The sequence below is a fragment of the Rhagoletis pomonella genome, unplaced genomic scaffold, assembly GCF_013731165.1.
Source record: "Rhagoletis pomonella isolate Grant_MI unplaced genomic scaffold, Rhpom_1.0 Rhpom_scaffold_03694, whole genome shotgun sequence".
In the NCBI taxonomy this organism is placed as follows: domain Eukaryota; kingdom Metazoa; phylum Arthropoda; class Insecta; order Diptera; family Tephritidae; genus Rhagoletis; species Rhagoletis pomonella.
The window spans coordinates 1-20,253 of record NW_023462247.1 but is presented as its reverse complement, the minus strand read 5'-3'; the positions used below and the strand labels follow the sequence as shown (position 1 = coordinate 20,253).

At 33.8% G+C, this 20,253-nt stretch overlaps 4 protein-coding genes across 4 annotated transcripts; 3 read left to right on the top strand and 1 right to left on the bottom strand.

Annotated features, from left to right (window-relative positions):
• Positions 1-1,871: 1,871 nt before the first annotated feature.
• LOC118754318 lies at positions 1,872-2,874 on the top strand. Its single transcript, XM_036489193.1, has 2 exons — positions 1,872-2,159; positions 2,250-2,874. The coding sequence occupies exons 1-2, from the start codon at positions 2,123-2,125 to the stop codon at positions 2,672-2,674; spliced, it is 462 nt and encodes a 153-aa protein (XP_036345086.1). The 5' UTR covers positions 1,872-2,122; the 3' UTR covers positions 2,675-2,874.
• A 1,076-nt stretch (positions 2,875-3,950) lies between these two features.
• LOC118754315 (probable arginine--tRNA ligase, cytoplasmic) lies at positions 3,951-6,899 on the top strand (the record flags this gene model as incomplete). The annotated part of the gene is given in 5 exon segments (XM_036489190.1): positions 3,951-4,222; positions 4,287-4,424; positions 4,487-4,860; positions 4,921-5,250; positions 5,688-6,899. Coding segments are annotated over 5 exon segments (2,037 nt in total). The 3' UTR covers positions 6,841-6,899.
• A 448-nt stretch (positions 6,900-7,347) lies between these two features.
• Positions 7,348-9,138, top strand: LOC118754317 (UPF0415 protein C7orf25 homolog). Its single transcript, XM_036489192.1, has 6 exons — positions 7,348-7,593; positions 7,654-7,843; positions 7,898-8,034; positions 8,089-8,371; positions 8,440-8,711; positions 8,794-9,138. Exons 1-6 carry the CDS (start codon positions 7,435-7,437, stop codon positions 8,872-8,874), a joined length of 1,122 nt encoding a protein of 373 aa, XP_036345085.1. The 5' UTR covers positions 7,348-7,434; the 3' UTR covers positions 8,875-9,138.
• On the bottom strand, positions 9,068-15,989 carry LOC118754316 (odorant receptor 13a-like). Its single transcript, XM_036489191.1, has 6 exons — positions 15,628-15,989; positions 15,075-15,548; positions 14,907-15,006; positions 12,337-12,444; positions 9,319-9,555; positions 9,068-9,207 (listed from the first exon to the last, which is right to left on the bottom strand). Exons 1-6 carry the CDS (start codon positions 15,987-15,989, stop codon positions 9,142-9,144), a joined length of 1,347 nt encoding a protein of 448 aa, XP_036345084.1. The 3' UTR covers positions 9,068-9,141.
• Positions 15,990-20,253: the final 4,264 nt, after the last annotated feature.

Sequence of the window (20,253 nt, the reverse complement as noted above, 5' to 3'; positions counted from 1 at the left end):
AATTAGTGGTAGATTATCAATAAAAGCAGTGGTAGATTTCTGGAAAATTGTGGTTGAATATCTGTAGTTAAGTAAAAATTTGCCAAAAAAAGATATATCAGACCATGAAGTAGTATTCAAAATGTATGTAAACTGCATTCTCAGTTTTGTTCTATCGCGCAATTTTTTCGAGATATTTGAAGAAGGTACATATATCTTTGTCATAAAAAAAGATCTTATTTCTAATTTTTACTATAAGTTCTTAAGTGTTGTTGTCTGTGGAAATACTGTTGGTAAGCAACTACACAGGCGTAATCTCAGGCGATGTCGAATCTCTAAGAAAATCGCCTCATGTAAATGCAGATTATCCTTCACGCACGCAATAGAAATTTTGAAACGGCAGCACCTTCAGCTCTTCAACTTGCACAAAATTCATAATAAATTTTCTTGACATTTAAAGTCATATTGAGGAGAAAATTGACTTTTCAACTCTTAAAAAAAAAAAAACATTTTCCAATTAGGTAAATAATTTTATTTCAATAAAATTGTGGTAGTTTTTTAACATACATATGTGGTAGAAGCGAAAAATGACCTAAAATGTGGTAGATCTACGACAATTGTGGTAAAGTGTCAACACTGTTTTTAATGATTAAAATTTATAAAATGAATCCCCCTAATGGCACAGTTTAAACGCACTGTCTAAATTATAATGTTACTTATATTTAAGTTGTGTGTTTGTTGATAAAGAGATGCTTGTATAATTGTTTACAACATATGTACATACATAAATTGCATGCATTGATGGTTTCAGATAAATAAATATGTACACGCATAAGTGATGAAATTATACATTCATATGGATGTGATTTTTTTCTTTTGGCGGATTTGGAGGAGAGGAGATAAGTGGAGGACAATTTTTTCTCTGTAAAAAGTGCAAAAGCTCCTAGTTAATGTAGTCAGACGGCACTCGAGAATGAATGCAATTCAACCAGGGCTCGGAAATTCTCATTTATGATTATTCGTTTTCATTCATTTATGAGATTTATCGCGATCGATAATATTTCAAATCAATTTTTGCATTGTATTATCGCGAGTGAAAAATGCAAACAAATTTATCATCTCTCACATTCGGAATGCGATCGACAAAAAAATTTCATTCGCGATCGAAAAAAGCAAAGAAATTTCCTCTCAATCGAATATGAGAACTCCGAGCATTGCCGATTTCGGCCTCTCATAAATGAGAAAAACGCACTCATGCATCCTCTCGGAAATGGTACAAAAGTCATCAAATAAAAGCTGTTGAGTCAACAGCTGTGGAGATTATGGTGGTTGGCTACCGCACACAAATATAAATATGTACTCTGCATGGCTTTTTACAATGGCGAGTCCAAAAATTCACTTTGCTGCACACCTTTTTGGTCTACATGAAATTGCAAACACTGTTAATACACATGAACCAAAAATACATGTGTCTTTCGTTCATGGTTAATACATCCATTTTTTCTTGTGCTAAAAATCGTACTTACCTAAGGGCTACATGTTCAAAATTATTGCGTCGTGTTCCTAATTAATCAATCTTTGTATATTTATTGATTTCTGCAAAATTGGGCTATTAACTCAGTTTTCTGCATTGTTTACATAATTTTATATGCGTTTTGGTATTTCTCTCTTGCAATTGCACCAAGATGACGTCACGCAAAAATTACGCTCAAAAATCCTCTCATTGGCGCAATCTTGTATTCTATCATTCTTGGATTTTACCCCCGAGGAGTACTCAAAAAGGTTTATTACTGTATATACTGTGTTTTGTACTGATTGTCAATGTGCGTATGATTTGTTATTGTAATTTTTTGTTTTTGTTCTGTTAACACCACCTTGTATAAATTCGCCTTGTTAGCTTCCTAGTATACAACATAATCGATAGTCTAAATGGGATAGAAAATCATCGTATATTTACGATCTCTAATATTTGCACCAATAAGAAAATGTCAAAAGGCCGATAACAAAAAGCAAAAGCAAAAAAGAAAAACAAGGGCAAAGTCACTTAAAATTCTACATAATTAAATTTCTCACCTTTTGTTCAAATTAAATTATTCTCCTGCAATCAAAATATTGCTAATACTAAAATCTCGAAAGGAGTAATATGGATTTCCTGTTTGCTCCTCTACCAGAAACCAATTGTAAGTTTTGCTAATATCTAAAAGATACAAAATGCACATTTGTATGAATGTGTGTATTTAAAATACACTTGTTTCCATTAATATTTACAGTCCAAATGAATACAGAAGAGTTGCGTTTATGGCAACGAAATGCCATATTTGAGTGTGAGTGCGATAATTTTATTAACAGGCGCATTGAAGCTAGACAAATGCACCAAGTGGCACCACAACATCGGCCGCTCTTCGAGCTATATGGAATCGATGCTGCAATACAGCAACATGGATTAAGGCTGCCGGGTGCTCATGGTAATATTGAACAGCGCAATAGCAGTATCAATATCAATCATCGTGTAGACGACGACGATAACCGCGCGGATGCTAATGCCAACATAGCAGCACCACTTCGTCAGCGACGTAGACTTATGGCTACAAATGCGTCGGATCAGGATCGTGACAATATGCTCGATAGACTTTATCAAGAGGCTTTATTTACAGCTTTCCGTACGCGAGGGCTAAGTGCCATCCGAAATCCCTAATGCTTATGTAGGGATTTGTCACATAGGGTGGGCGAAGGAGGCAGAAGTGCCGATAATTAGATTTATCTTTCAGTGTTATAGTCAATTAAGCGATTTCCACAGAATTGAAAATGTAATAAGTAATTTTTAAGCGTGAAAGAAAACCGACTTTCTCATATAAAAATTTAAGAGTACCTTTAATTTCTTCATGATGCAATGATCGATCTTATTAAATAAATAATAATAATAATTAACCAAATTAGTGTGACACCAACTCTGAGGTACCACCTTTCCTTTTAAAAGGAATTATATAAATCGGTTAAAGTGAGCCAAAATCATGCGGTAACATACATAAAGGCAGTGTCTACACACGCACGACATGGTAACTTTTACCGTAGCTCTACTGTAAAATCACGTGGGTCAGAACTTCTTTATCTTAGGCCGCCTTCGGCCGAACTCAATGATTATAACCCTTACTACTCAGAATTCTCCTTTCTGTGTTGCCGGAGACAGAACTTCCGGGACAGAACTTCTTGCGCCGTAATTTTTACCTTGGATCTACGGTTAAAGTTACCGTGGCGCGTGTAAATAGACACTCCCTAAAAAAATATTCCGACGAATTGTTAACCTCCTTTTTTTGAAGTCCGTTAATAATTAATTGGATTTGTTTTTGTTTGTCATTGCTATTTTAAGGGCATTTATAATAGGTTTGCTCCTCAAGCTACTCGAAGTCACTTCGAGTTACACATAAGCGTTTCCCAAGTAAGTTTTAGAGATTATACGCTGACAGTTTGAACTTTCCTCGAGTTTTTCTACAAGTAGCTGCACTTCCTTGGCCTCCCCTTAGCTGAAATAGACGACAACGTTGATGGATGAACCGACCTGAGCATGGCTTGGTAGCCGTTACAACAACAACAACTATAGGGATCGTTTATATATGGACAAAGGACTTAAGCGAACCCTTATTTGTCGACAAGATATCTCTTTCATCACACTATCCATTCAATGGCTTTAACTATATCGAACCCTTAAATATCACTCCTTGCCGATTAACGGGTTTTTATATTGTTAGACTCGTAGCAAGTGTAAGGGCCCTGTCACACGTTCAGTATTTATTGACGTGATCCAAGTATCGCGATATTTATTGACGGTGTAGCTTGCAATATTGATGGTGCGCGATGCATATTGTAAAATTACAAAGAATGTAGTACCATTTTTATTATTGTTTCTCAATCTACGGTATTGTGAACGAAGACCAAGAAATATAGTTTTTTTTTGCAGTGCAGGTAAAATCGGCTTTGTAAACAACACTGTCCGGCAAGAAGAGGAAGAACGTGGTGAATTCTTACACCATGGGAAGTATTGGAAGCAATTTACCAGCTGATGAAATAGCGGCTTGTGTTGTTCAAATAGATTTGTTATTGCTCCATGTGGTTAGTTAAGTAGTTTTTTTTTTGTGGCGAGAAAAAATCCGTTGCTTTTATGTACTCTGATTAATTTTGTTTAAACTATTCCTTAGACAAGAAAATGTCTTCTTTAGAACGAGAATCTGCTGTTCTTAGTGAAATGGTTTGTGTAATCAGTCAATAAAAAATAGTTGAGTGGACACAAGTATTTTTATTTTCATTTGTAGGAGCGTCTGACAGCCCACTTGCGAACGCAAATAGAAAATACGAAACGTGGCGAGGTGCTTGATTTTGAAGATGAAGAGTACACAAAGTTGCAAACTGAGAACATGAAGTTAAAGCATCGATTAGCGATTTTGAATAAGGTTAGTCACTTTCAATTTTATATCTTTATTCGCCGACATTATATAAAATTTCATCATTGCAGGCTATTGTTGCAGAGCAAAATGCCGCACCCACTGCTGTTGCTAAATATGTGCCACCTGCACTGCCAACTACCGTCGATGCAATGATTTCAATTGCTGAACATCTTACAGATTTGTTTACAGACGCCATCGCATCGGCATTTCCGCAGCTGGCCGGCACTTCAGCTATTATATCACCTGTGAATGCAACTGCCGCTAAATTTGGTGATTATCAGTGCAATAGTGCTATGTCATTGGCAAAAACACTAAAGGCTGCTGGCGCAAATAAATCACCCAGAGATATAGCAAACGAAATAGTTAAGCATGTTGCACAATCGCCACTTGTAGCCAAAACTGAAGTTGCAGGTGCTGGCTTCATTAACGTGTTTCTTAAAAAGTATAATGTTTATTTTTATGTTCGTATAAATGGTATAATTAATTTTTGTATCAAATGTAGGGATTACGCTGTTCGTGCGATCTCCAACCTTTTACGATCTGGCGTTAACCCGCCAACCTGCCGCAAGCAACGCATTCTCGTGGACTTTTCATCACCCAATATAGCCAAACAGATGCACGTCGGTCATTTACGTTCGACGATTATTGGAGAGTCCATTTGTCGTTTGTTGGAATTTCTGGGGCACGATGTTCTACGCGTCAATCACTTGGGCGATTGGGGTACACAGTTCGGTATGCTGATTGCGCACTTGGAGGACCGTTTCCCAAATTTTCTGCACGAAAGTCCTCCGATTGGCGATTTGCAAGCTTTCTACAAGGAATCAAAAAAGAGGTGGGTATTGTTCGTAGTGAATACACATAAGCGAAAAGAGAAAAGTGAACGTTTCGATCAAAAATGGGGCAATGAAAGCCGTTTATTTAAAATCATGTATCATGTTTAAAATACTTGTTTGGCAATTAAGTAAGAATCGATATTTGTAAAAGAATGACATAACTCAAAGGAAGAGAATTTCAAGGAGACGCATTTAATGTTTACAATTTGCATATTGTCTTCCTGCACGGAAGATTTTAGCCCGAAAATTATTCTGCATCATTTGGTAAAACATTATTTTTTGAGTTATGACAGTCTTTTAGTTAGAAAGCGATATGTACAACTGCAACCCTTTAGTTGCTCTTTTCGATATTCTCTTATATTTGAGCTTTTCAAAGAACTTAATCAGTTTGAGCTTTTGGATAGATATATTACTCGTCAACTTGTGTTTTCTTCAGATTTGACGAGGACGAGGAATTCAAGAAACGTGCCTACAATTGCGTAGTACTGCTGCAAGGCGGGGACCCGAATTCAACAAAAGCATGGACTCAAATATGTGATGTATCCCGTGAAGAGTTCCAAAAAATCTATGACCGATTAGACGTTACAATTACTCCTATCGGCGAGTCTTTCTATCAGTCACGCATGATAGAGGTTGTAAAGTTTTTGGAATCAAAGAACCTACTCGAAGAAGACGATGGCCGCAAAATTATGTGGGCCGATGAAACATCTTCTGGCATACCTTTGACAATCGTTAAGTCAGACGGGGGCTTCACATACGATACTTCGGACATGGCAGCAATTCGTTACCGATTAGAAGAACAAAAAGCCACATGGTTAATTTATGTTGTAGACTCTGGACAGAGCACACATTTACAAAATATTTTTCGGGCTGCAGAACGTGCAGGCATTTTCAATCGCGAACTACATCGTGCCGATCATGTTAACTTCGGAGTAGTGTTGGGCGAGGATGGCAAAAAATTCAAAACGCGTTCTGGAGAGACAGTGAAACTTTCTGATCTACTAGACGAAGGTTTGAAACGTGCGCTGGATAAATTGCTGGAAAAGGAACGAGACAAGGTGCTTACACCGGAAGAATTGCAAGCAGCACAAGAATCGGTAGCTTATGGCTGCATAAAGTATGCCGATTTAAGTCATAATCGCACCAACGAATATGTATTCTCCTTTGACAAGATGTTGGAGGATCGCGGCAACACAGCCGTGTATTTACTCTATGCTTTTACACGCATTTGTTCCATTTCTCGCAACTGCGGCGAGGACTTCTCGGACCTAGCTAAAGTGCTTGACAAAGGTGTCGCTATTGAATTGGAACACGAAAAAGAGTGGAAGTTAGCCAAGACATTATTAAAGTTCCCCGATGTGTTGATTAAAATATCAAAGGATCTGCTTTTGCATACACTCTGTGAGTTCTGCTATGAAGTTTGTACTGTGTTCTCTGAATTCTACGACAGTTGCTATTGTATTGAAAAGAATAAAAGTGGCGAGATTCTTAAGGTTAACCACGGACGCATTTTGCTATGTGAGGCTACAGCTGCTGTGTTAAAACAGTGCTTCTACATCTTGGGCTTAAAGCCTGTTGCTAAGATTTAAAAAAAAAAACTACTACACAGTCCATCTCGCACCATAAAAATTAAAAGAATAAAATTCAACAATATTTCATAACGCGTTTTTTATTTATATTTGGTATGAATTGCTGTATGAGGTTATTTGTATGTCCCAACATAGTCCGTGTTCTTGAAATGAAAATCTCTGAACCCTTTTTAGATCATGTGAACCGTTTATTATGAAATTTATTTTTGAATATCGTGACTACTATTTTTTTTTACTTTTTCATAATATGCATAATATGATGCATATTGAATGATGAATTTTGATTTTTTTATTAGTTACTTTTTGTATTTCAGCGACGATGTTTGTAATATCTTTTTGCATTTCAGGCGACGATATGCATAATAATAATACGTATTAGTGGAATATATGTATGTATTATTCATACATTTTTTCATTTTCAACCAGAAAAAAATGAGCAGTTTAAAACGAAAGCCTGTTGCAGTTTGGTTTTCTCTCTTGGGGGAATTTTTATCAGTATTAGCACCATTGCCACTTTCCCTTGACTTTTTTGTGGTGATGTAAACAGCTGATTCATATTTATTTTATGAAAGTGTTTGAAGTTTTGCTTTTGCAATGGACAAAGGAATTCCCTTTGTGGAACTTCTGGAGCGCGCAAATGAAAAAGTTGAACTCGGCCATGAGTTGATTGAAGAGTTGGAAGAGTATACTCAAATTAGTGGTGTGCAAAAAATTCAGAGAAAAATCAGTCAGGAAGTAAAATTTTTGAAGAAGGTATACTTGGGAAAACTGGTGTTGGCTTTTAAGAAATTAAAGAGTATTGTATTCCACCAGGTCATTAAAAACGAAACTCTGAAGCTCAATCACGTCCAATGCAGTAATCTGACACACTACGCCTTCCTGGTGCAGATTTTGAAGCTACAACGAGATGTAGTACATGTGGACTGTGGTTTTCCAGTTGAGGGTCGAAGTAATCCGCTGCGGGTGGATATTGTCTGTGATAATGGCTTAAGATGGATCAAAGGTAAGTGCTAATAAAAGTTTCCGACATTCAACCAAAATTACATCTCCCACACAGCAATTGCTCGTAATTCGAAGTCATTGTCTGATGCGGCCAAAGGTGCGGCAAGCTATGGAGCGCGTAGCATATTAGATCAAGCGCAGGAGTTCATAGACGCCAGCGCACAACACTTGTGCATGTTTAAGCCGCCGAAAGTATGCATACCATTTCTGTTTTTTTTCTTTTTTCTAATACAATGCAAATTTTAGGTGGTTTTCTATTTCAGTCAAACCATTGACAATACGCTCCTTGTGGAACTGCAAGAGATCGGTATAGAAATAGCTTCGGTTGCCGAAACTTCCGACTGTGATCAGAGTGCAGACGTTTTAAATGTAAGCACTCTAAATATCGATATAACCACGCTATTGGCGTATATAAGCAATGTTTGCAATGGCAGTTGCAATTGGACATTCCAAGAGCCCATACTTACCGAACAGGCAGAAAAAGAGCGGCAAGCGCCATTGAAGCCACTCTTGGATAATCTGTTTGAGGGTAAATAGACACATATAACGTGAAATTAAATTTATAATTGTATTAATTTTATGTTTTTTTTTTTACAGGAAAACGCCTCATTTGCTGCGAAACTGCGTACAAATCATTTGAAGAGATAATTTATTTACTGGCCGGTCCCCAAGAACATCAACGCGCTGCAGAGCTAATGAAACGTGTAGAAGTGTTACCCGACGTGGCTAGTGTGCCCGATGAATTGGCTGTGATTAAATTTAGCGGTAAAATAAATCAACGAAGTTTAAAGATTTTCGCATTTGGCATGCAAATGAAAGCGGTGACTGTGACCTCGAATAAAGCATTCATACGTTCGGCTAAAATGCAAGTGAGTGCTTTAGTTTTTTATTTGTAAAATTTTTTAGTTGTAAATTACGATTTAATTAAAACTTTTTGAAAATATTGCTTAGGGTATCAATGTTCCTGTGTTCACCCACCAAGCCAGGGCTTTGACCGAGGCTAAAGAGGCGTCTGGTAGGCCTATAGAATGATTTGCAAATGAAACCATGCGACAAAGAGTGGGGCGCGATTTTAGTTGGCGAATGCATAAATCATTGATTTATTGCATATAAGATGTTCATATTTATTAAACAAATTTTCTATTAATAGTAGGCGAATATACATATTATTGTTAATCAACTGTTTATACAATTTGCAAACCACATTAAGCTTTATTGTGAGACAAATAGCTTTTTGCATCGAATTACGACCGGTAATCAATTAAAGGAGTGGTGCCAGGCCCACACACTGCCATACTTTTAATTTTCCTCATTTTCGTAGAAACTTTGCAAGAGCGCAAAATAGCTCATTGATGTACTCATCAACTAAAAAAAACAAAAATTGAGCATCTAATATAGTATATATATGCAAATAGCAGTTAATTATGTCGAATTAAGGTGTAGTGTCATTTCTAATACATATGTGTGTATATATACCCCGGAAAAGCTGTTTAAGGATAACGTTGAAAACTTCATTGCCGTTATGCAGGTTGGTCGTTGACTACGCATTATCATAAACTGCAATTTGCTGCGAAATACTTTATCAGTGGAGTAATAAACCGTTGGCAAAGACTTTCTCAGCTGTGGAGCGGCTGACGAGTTGTTTGCTGTGCCAGCAAATACGATATCACGTTCCCAGTTGCATGCATACAAATGGGTGGCCATCTCGAGGGACTGGAGAACAAATATTGATAACAAAATTCAACAAATAAAAGTTTATTTATATATATTTTTTTTTAACTGAGTCAGTTTTTTTTTGCTTAAAAATTACTTATTTTTATAAAAGAATCGAATAATGCTTGTCATGGGTACACAAAGAATTTATATATGCGGTCGTATCTTGGGAAAATGACCTGATCTAGAAAAACGGCATGCAGATCCGTAATCTACGACTCAAAATTAAGTTTGCCTCGGCGTTTTTTGTGTAATTTTAGCGTCCCTACAATGTAAATGATTTGAGGCGAGGCATATCAATATACATATTACAGTCACTCACAGAAGTATTCGTAATTTAGTTTTTACACAATATTCAAAATGTTTTCCATCACAAATCTTTTTCGTTAATTTTCATTTAAAATATAGCCCATTCTATAACAAAAACCATATAAATCATTCTTGCAAACTTTGTAAAATGAATCCAACTTAAAAAAATTTTCATTAAAATTTCAAAAAATTTCGGTATGCATTTTTTAGCCCGTTCAATTTTAGGACACTAAAGTGCAAGTTTCAAGTAGCTAAAAATTACCGCTGATTTTTTAGATTTTGTTTTGTTGAGGGTGTTGCGCATTGGCATGAACAAAATCTATTTTTATATGGAAGAAAGTGCGCAACACCCTCAACAAAAAAAAAAAAAACTAAAAAATTAGCGGTAATTTTTAGCCACTTTAAACTTGCACCTTATAATACTAAAATTGAACGGGCTACAAAACTGCGTACCGAAAATTATTCTAAAGATTCGGAGTAAAAAGTTTGAAATTTTGATGAACATTTTTTCAAGTTTGATTCATTTTTATGAATTTTGTACAAAGTTTGTAAGAACGAGCTGTTTCGAAGCGGTGGACTAGTGGGAAAGGGGTGTTAGCTGAGTAGGGTTGAGCTGAGGTGTGACAGGGTGATTGGTGTCATGGGGGCAGTTTCCAAATGCTGGACTCTAATTAGGAACATAATTTTCTCCTTTACAAAAAGATATTTCTACAATCTCGTTCCGTCGCGATGCGCTAACTGTCAAAAGTTTTTAATTAATTTAAAATATTTCCTGTCAAATTGAGGGATAGGACATTTCGTTATTTTACACCTAAAAATTGTGGTAGATTTACCGGGCTAATAAGTTTTTAGTTTTTTTTTTTTTGGAATACAAATAGCGAAAAACAATTTTTTTTTGGGTACATCCTCTACGTGACTTCAAATTTGGTGTGGGTAGTTCGCCTACCCCAAAAAGAAACCACCAGAACGTGAGACTAATAAATCATGAAAGACTACATTACATATAGTTTTTCCGGAAACTACCGCTACATTGTAAGCAGGGGTGGTTTTACCCCTATTTTAAACATCTTCGGTAGAACGTTCAGTTCGATATAATGAGAAAAACTTATATACATATGTAGTCGGTATCACACATATTTTCCAAAATTATAAATAATGTTACTTCTTTTCAAGGGATTGTTGTTAGTATCAATTTTGAGTCAATCAGCGTCTTTAAATTTCGAAATGTCGAAATTTACCGTTATATGAAAAGCGACTGTAATTTTAGTCCGATTTCAATAATTTTTAACGTTTTGCTTTTATGTGGCAAGCACAATAACCGTACCGGGTTTAGTACAAATTGGTAGAACGGTTACCGAGATACATATATGTGATCCTAAGTGGGCGGTGCCACGCCCATTTTCCAAAATTTTATCATAAACGTATTTCTTTGTAATGAATTATTGCAAGCATCAATTTTGAAAAAACTAGCTTTAGTTATACTGATTTATCGAAGATTTCGTATTTCTCTAAATTATCGTTATATGGGATATGGGCGTGGTTATTGTCCGATTTTAAAAATTTTCAATTCCATCCGTCCTACGTCCGAAATAAGTATGCGTACCAAGTTTCGTTAAGATATCTAAATTTTTACTCGAGTTATCGTGTGCACAGACGGACGGACGGCCGAACAGACAATAACCGCTTAATCGATTTCTCTTTTTATTCTGATCATTTATGTATGTATACATTTGTCTATACATATCTATCTCGATTCGTTTTGCCTGTTACAAATAACCGTTATGTCAACAAAGTTATAATACCCTCGTGCACAAGTGCGCTCGGGTATAAAAAGATCACCGTACACCTTCGAATGAGAAGTATTTTCGCAAGGCAATTTTGACAAAAAAAAAAAATTGCTTAACGTAAGGGTCGGCTTTTTTATATTTTTCGTCATAACTCCGGCATTCACAGTCGGATCTTAAAGTACATAGAATACTGTATCGAAGATTTTGTTTCGAAGAGTCATTTTTTTGTTCCAAAGTTCATTGACGTCAAAAACCGTCCGCTTCAATCAACTTTTGCTAGGGAAGTATAACGATTATTGCAGTAGAACCATTGCCGAATGTAGATTTCATCGTAAAATCTAAAAAGGGAACCAATAATTACTGCCAATATTTTTTTTTTCGAAATTGCCTTGCTCAACTGATTTAGGCTAAGGGGTGTTGGCAAATATTTTTTTTGTAGGATATTTGACATTCGGCTTTTTAAAAAGCACCTTAAACTACAAATAAGCGTGGTTAGTACTAAAGATCTTGTTTTCGAAATATTTCCGAACCCGTGAAAAGTTGCTTGGTAAAATTTCCACAGATGGGGAATATTTTTAGATTAAATATGAGTCGATACATATCAAACCTGCCTAAGTCCACCATAAGACAATTTTGGGAAATTGCGGGTTTTGTTTAGTAAAAAAATCAAAAATTTAATACAAACGTTTTGAATTATTTTGTCACCGTTCCAGCAAAGTACAAAGAGTTGTGAAAGCGAGGAGAAGATGTAAACCAGAAACTTTATGTAATCTCCAACAAACATATTTTTACCCTGCAATGATATTTACAAAAAACACAATCGTAGTATTTCATTATTTTATGCAAATATTTAAGGCAATTTTTTATTAAAAACTATATATTTTATATATATGTATGTATGTATATAGAATATACATATTCAAAATTTTTTTAAACTCATCAATCACCGCTTAGTAATAGTGCTTGATACGCACAATTAAATTTGTTTCAATTTATTTATCTATTGATTTTATCTAAATTATACATATTTCAGTTTGTTTTTCCTTATTTCATTTTGTTTTATTTTATTTTTACTAACCGATCTAAACAAAGGGAGGAGAATCTTTTTGCGTTAGGTTAAGGACCGCCCATAAAAATTTGACCAAAAGACGTTAATTTTTTTTTACCAAAATACGTTAAAAAATGTAATCGAAATCCGCCAAAAGGTGTTATAACTATTTTGTTTTTAATAAACGTCTTCTTAATAATATTTCCGTTTTATTTATTCGTTAAAATATTTGGCCGAAATCCGTTAAAAAATGTTTAAACTTTTTTAAAAATAAAAATCTACTAAATTTTATTTATTTATGATGTATTTCATTTTTAAATTTTGTTTTATTTAATTTAATCTAATTTTTATTTTTCTTAAATTTATTTTTATTTGATTTTATTTTAGTTTACTTTATTTTATATTCGCGCATATTTTTGTTGTTTTTGAGCCGATTGATTCTCTTTGCGTTATGCTAAGGGCAGCCCCACAGTGATCCTATTAAAATTTGATCAAAATCGGTTAAGCCGAAAATTGTTGTTTTTTTAATAAAACTCTACTTAATTTTATTTACTTTTTTAAATGTTATAATTAAAAAAAAAATTTGTTTAATCTAATTTCATAGTTATTATGTTAATTCGTTTTTATCTAACTTAATTTAAGCATGTTGTTTTTCTTTGTTTTATGTTATTTTATTTTGTTTTATAAAACATTGTTTATTTATATTTGGCTGTTAATTGAAGATTATGTTGATTTTTTTTTAGCTCAAGGCCGGGTTGAAATAAAACAATCTGTTTTTGTTGTTTTTAAATCGTCTATATTTCGACTTCAAACTGAGACGATTTAAAAACAACAAAAACATATTGTTTTATTTCAACCCGGCCTTGTTTTATAAAATTTTGTTTTTTTTTTTTATTAAATTGTATTTAATTTTTTATTTTTGTCTTCGTCTTATTTTCTTTTTATTTTATTTTACTTTATTTTGTTTACTCTCTATTTAACTTAATTTTATATTGCTTCATTATATCTAATTTACTTTTTATTTTATTTTATTCACTTATATTTTACTCAACTTAATTTTTGTATATTACGTTTTTAATTTTGTCTTTCATTGTTCTGTATAACTCAATTTTTATTTTATTTTAGTTTATTTACTTTTTGTTTTGTTTTACTTTATTTTACTTTTTGTATAATTTTATTTATGTATTTGAATTTTATTTTACTTTGTTGTTATTTTTAATATTTATTTTATTTAATTTTAATTTTAAATTTATTACTTAATTAAGTTCTATTTTAGATAGTTTATTTTTCTTTAATTCCTTGTTTGATTTGATTTTATCTTTGCATACTTAATTTGATGTTGTTTTTCTTTTTTATTTTGTTTCATATAATTTTGCATTATTGTATTATTTTGCTTTGTTTAATTTTATTTTAATTTGTAAAATTAGTTTAATATTATATTGTTTTATTTTATTTTGTTTTGTTTTGTCTCAATCTTTTTTTTATTTAATTTTAATTTTTTCTACTTGCTTTTCTTGTTGCATTTGTTATAATAATATTTGATAGTAATTACATACTTTTTTTCTTATTTACATTTCGTGTTGACTTTTTATTTTGTTTAATTTTTATATTATTTTATCTATTTTTTGTTTCATTTTATTTTTACTTTGTTTTATACTATTTACTTATTGTTTTGTTTAATTTTATCTTATTGCATTTTATTATGCTATATAATTATATAATTTTAAATTTATTCAACTTAATTTTCATTAATTAATCTAATTCTATTTTTTTTGTTTACTGATTGAATTAATTTGATTTTATTCCTTTTTTATATTATTTTATTTTATTGTATTTATTTTTATTTTTTGTTTTAATTCATTTTATTTCGGTTTATTTATTTTTTTATTTATATTTTATTTCATTTTATTATGTATAGTTTTACTCTGCTTTGTTTTATTTACTTCTTGTTTTATTTTATTTTTATTTTTTATACAATTGTCTGTATTTTATTCACTTTTATTTATTCAGTTTTTTTTTATAATATATTTTATTTTATTAAAATTTGTATCTTAATTCATTTGTATTGTTTAATTTAAATTTATATTGCTTTATTTTATTTTCTTTTAATTTATTTCACTTTACGAAGTCTTTATTTTAATAAAAATTTTATAATTTTTTAAACTGACACTCATTCTTAAAATCTCCGCTCCACTACTCGTACTTACCGTCACCAACTGAAAGCCCACCATGCAAATTAGAACTGACGAAATCATGAAGTTCACCAGCATAATAGGACTAAAGAACTCTTCCAGCTGATTGACGAAGCTGAAAAAAAAAAAATATTCCGAATTATGTTCTCTCGCTTAACACACGTTCCCCGTCCATATTCTCACTCAAACAACACGCTATGCTTGGCAGCAATTTTATCCAGCCGTCGGATGCATTCCCGTTGATAGTCCGCCTCTGTGCCGCCACGACCACCCCGAACTGTTGCATACGAATCGATTGTGATATTGTCGATTTTGTTATGTAAAATATTTAATTGTCCACAAGTATAGGTTACAAAGAAGCCAAATAAGGAATCCTCGGCGAAAAGTGTGGTCACCACGCAAACACCAGCCCATGCTGTGAAAACATAAGTGAGAGCATAACGCCAGCCATGATTTGCGTCATAGGGAAATAACATTTTGTACGGAAACGGTTTGTTGATGGGCACTAAGCCGTCGGCATCATTCAATGTTAGCATGTAGAGCTCGAATAGTGGCATAACGCAGTACATTGTAATGAGACAGGATTCCAATACTGAAATGACCTGATAGACGCGCATATTACGTGCACAAGCGCACTCAACGGAAGGATACGAAGATCTGAGGACGAGAGAATGGTATAAGCGTACAATGCTATTGCTTTCTTATATGCCCTTCAACACAATTCATATACACATACTTAGTAATCCAGATATCCTTAACGAATTGCGCAATCATTTGATGAAATTCCTTTTGGTGCAGACGAAGGTGTAACAGGCGTGCGAAATTTAGAACTCCCATAAATGTAGTGCAGCCATTCTCGGTGGTCACCGATATATCGCCGAAGGATGTAACAAGGAAGGCCGTTTGAAAACCGATAGTTATGCCAACCATGGCCACGACATACCAGGCCCACACGTCGTACAGAAAGCCACAAAATTTCTCAAATGCATTGGACGGAATTCGCTTTAACGGCCACGACCCATTTAGTTTCAACCAAATGCATTGTACAGGAAATTTAAAATGTATTGGATCTCTTAACGGTTTCGGATTGAATAACATTCTTAAAAAAGTATTCACTTTATTTTTAAGAAGAAATTTTCTATTTCAGTTATTGCTATTCTCACCAATAACCAAAGTGAATCTCTAAAAACTGACATTTCGCCGCTATTCCTTTGGTATTTATACATAAATTTGGTGGGAATGCATTTTGGCGTTGAATTTCAGGAGGGCGTGTAACTGTATTTAAAGTGTCCATTTATCTTCCGCACGCATTGACATATAAACAGCATTTTTAATTAGTTGATTTCATCCAATTATTTATTTGGTTGAAAGGCAATAACTACATACATACATACTTATATAGGCGGAAGGAAGTGATAGATTTTTGATGTGTAATTTTAATATCTTCTAGTCCAAAGTACATATGTATGTATATCAAACGAAAGCGATGTGTCCACGCCCCTTGGTGAGTTTTATTTATGTGCCAAATAGAGCTAGCTGTCAAGTAGTGGCGCATCTACACTTAATACCTAATGTGGAAGGCCCGTTGTGATATCACGACTGGAAAATATTCACTACTCCTTGATGAACAACTTTCAGTTCTTGGGTACCACGTTAGACAACTTAGACTTATACCCACCACTTCACATGCGTCGTCAAAAACGTCGACGACAGAAATTCCTACCTGCCCTTAGACAGTGCTGCACAGTGACAGATAAAATGTACAGCTTCCCTTCCTCATAATAGTTTTTGAAGCATCTCGATCCCTTCGTACCTTGCATTCATCTTTATTTTCTAGAGCATAGACATTTTTTTTCCAGGAGTAAAAGGCATGCCAGTACGTTCTATTCCTGAAAGAAACCTCATCCTCGTATTTTGCCTTCAACGCTTGTGCAGAATATGGTCAGATGAACGCATGCGCGACGATTGGCATTTAAGTGTGCTCTCCCCAATCCAAAAGAAAGGTGATCCCGCCATTCGCGCCAACTACCCCGGAATCAGCATTCTAAGCATAGGTTATAAGGTCTTATAGAGAGTATTGTGTGAAAGATTGAAGCCTACCGCCAACGAACTTATTGGGCCTTAGTAGTGTGGCTTTAAACCTGGCGAATCCACCATAGACCAGATATTCACAATATGCCAAATATTCAAAACTGCTTTGGATAGCACTAAAAGGAGTTGCCTATACGCCGCGATGTCTGAATTTGACATTGTCGCGAAACTGATAAAGCTCTGTCAAAATTGGGAAGCACCTATCAGAGCCGTTGTGATTTCTTTAATCTGATGTTGGATCATATAATAACAGCTTCAGAACGGAACCGCTCATGAAAAATATTCTACAAGAGCGTGCAATTGCTGGAGTACGCCGATGACATCGACATCATCGGTAACAAGAACCCCTAGGTCTGTTCTGCCTTTTCCAAGTTGGATAAGGAAGCAAAGCGATTGGGTCTGGTGGTCAATGGAGACAAGCTGAAGTATCTCCTGTCATCAAACAAACAGTCAGCGTATTCGCGCCTTGGCGCTCACGTCACTGTTGACAGTTATAATTTCGAGAAAGTGGTAAATTTCGTTTATTTTAGAACCAGAATTAACACAGTGCTACTTTGGGCTAAGTAGGCAATTCAGGAGCAAAAGTCCTCTCTCGAGGTACCACCACTCTCTAGAAGTCACTCATCATGCCCGTATTGGTATATGGCGCAGAAGCATGGACAATGAATGAAAACATTAGATTAGGCGGCTCTTGGAGTGTTGGAGAAAGATTTTGCGGAAGATTTACGGGCCTTTACGCACTGGCGACGGCGAGAACCGCAGACGATGGAACGGTGAGCTGTATGAGCTTTACAACGACATAGACATACTGCAGCGAATTAAAATACAGCGGCTCCGCTGGCTTGGCCATGTCGTTCGACAACACGGAACCCGCTGGTGGTAGCAGAGGAAGAGGGGGCCCCGACTGCGAAGGACCAAGAAGAGAATTACCTGTCTTCACTTGTCATTTCCAATTGGCGTCAGCTGGCACAGAAGAGAAACGACTCGCGTGCTTTGTTGAACTCTGTCAAAATCGCTTAGGCGGTTACAGCACCAAATAAGAAGAAGATATAGAATACATAATGGGGTTTCCAAAATTAATAAAAAAAAAAACGTTGGAGGCAATGTTACTTACTAAACAACTATTTAAAAATAAAACCTCTTTCGATTTTAGTACGACTTGTAGAAAAATACTAAAATTTCTTCAAATAATATATTATCCTTGGGAATAGTCCGTCTATGCCCGATGTACATTCATATATGATAGATATGGGCAAATCTCCGGAAACATATGCTTTTGTGTCACTCACCCTAAAATTAATTTTATTAATTTAATTTTACTTTTTATAAGAAACTCGGGTCATTTTGATAACAAATGTTACGACTTCTTGTAACTTATTTAAATTTTTTTATTTTAATAATGTAATTTTAATTTTTATAAACAATCAAAGTAATTAAAATAACAATTCTAACGTGTCACATTGGGTACTTTTTGTACGTTTTTTAAGTATAACTTTATCAGCGCAAACGGAGACATTCAGAAATCATGGCAAATAGTAAATGTAATATTGGAAAATGCATGAGGCGTTGAGAAAATATGTGCTCTCATTGGAAATAAACTAACAATTTGAAATCTGTCACTCGTAAATAAAAGAGGTAATATCTTAAGTTCTTCTTCATTTTGCACTTTCAGCGATTACTAAATTGTTCTCATTTGCTTATATACTTATTAACTACACATTAAAGAATAAAATAAGACCTTTCAAAATATTGAAGATATAACAAATATTGTCTGAGTAGGTCTTTGCGTGAATGGTTTCAAATTTCTAATTTTTTTGATAGCACACTGACAGGACTAAGCGTGATCGTTAGATAACATTCTTCATAAAGTTCGTTGAAAATATAAAAATACGGCCATGAATATATACAGTGGCGGCAGATATAATAGACTCGCCTTACTTTGAAGAGTTTTGGCTATATTTCTTTGGTGTATTATATGCTTAATATTTTTTTTATAAAAGCCTGGCTAGTTATAAAACAAACACCATATAAATCCACTTTTCACCAAATTTTCAAACTTTTAATTCAGAATTTTTAGTATGCAGTTTTGTACCCCATTCAATTTTAGTACAATAAAGTGCAAGTTCCATTTGGCCATTTACAAAAATTAAACTTCAAAAATCATAAACAAGTACTTACTTTCAATTCGTTATTTCACATTTTTCGGAATCCGGGGATTAATACAAGCAAATCTCGGGATTTTCGGGATTAGAAAAGCACTGGCATCCGTAGTAAGTAATTTTTGTTAAACTACCTATGTACCGATATTACAACCTTTCTAAAAAACCCATTCCCAAAAAATTAAACTTTAATAAAAAAGACATGTTTTTAATATTTTGTTCCATTGAAGTTGATAATTTACAATTTCGGTTTATTTATTTATTTAGTTAATAAGTTTGTCATTAATGCAATTTATAGCATACATTTTTCCATATAATAAAACTTTACAAGTCATAACAAATTCTTTTACTTTCTATACATTACAAATATACATACATACATAAAATAGTAAATAGGACAAAAAAACCGACGACATTAATTCACAAGTGAAAATTTTACATAAAAATTAAAATATTTTACAATTTTACAAAAAACATACAAACAAATGAGTATGTAATAAATTAACTTACTTGGCAATGATTTCTGTATTATCTACGAATACGTAAGTAAAATTTATTATAAATAAAACATACAAGTAAATAAGTTATAATACGGTTAAAAGCTTGGGATATTGCTTGCACATTAATTAAGCTAATCAGTCAGAGGTTAGAGTTGCGACCGAGTAAATTTTCTTTAGGAAAAACACATAAACATATCTATCTGTAGGTATGCATTTAGTAACGAGAGTAAATAAAGAGGTAAATAAATTTCTTTAAAAGACGCGAGAATAAAAGGCGTGAGTAATTTTCATTTAATATTCAAAGAGATTGATTTTGTTTTAATAAATGGTGACATTTTATGGAAGGCTACGGGGTGTTTACAACGTATTCTGTTCAATATTTAAAATATAACGGTGCTATGGAAAGAGATAATTGCAGAAGCATATTATATTAAATGTAAAAAAAAAGATTAGTGAAAACAAAAATTAACGAAACTAGGAACATACGAGTAATTTTTAAGCAAAAAACAAAACCGACTTCAATTTCCACATACAAATTTATTTTACCGTTAATTTCTTCATGATCACTTCTAAACCAAATTGGTATAGGACCAACTATCCTTAAAAAAAAAA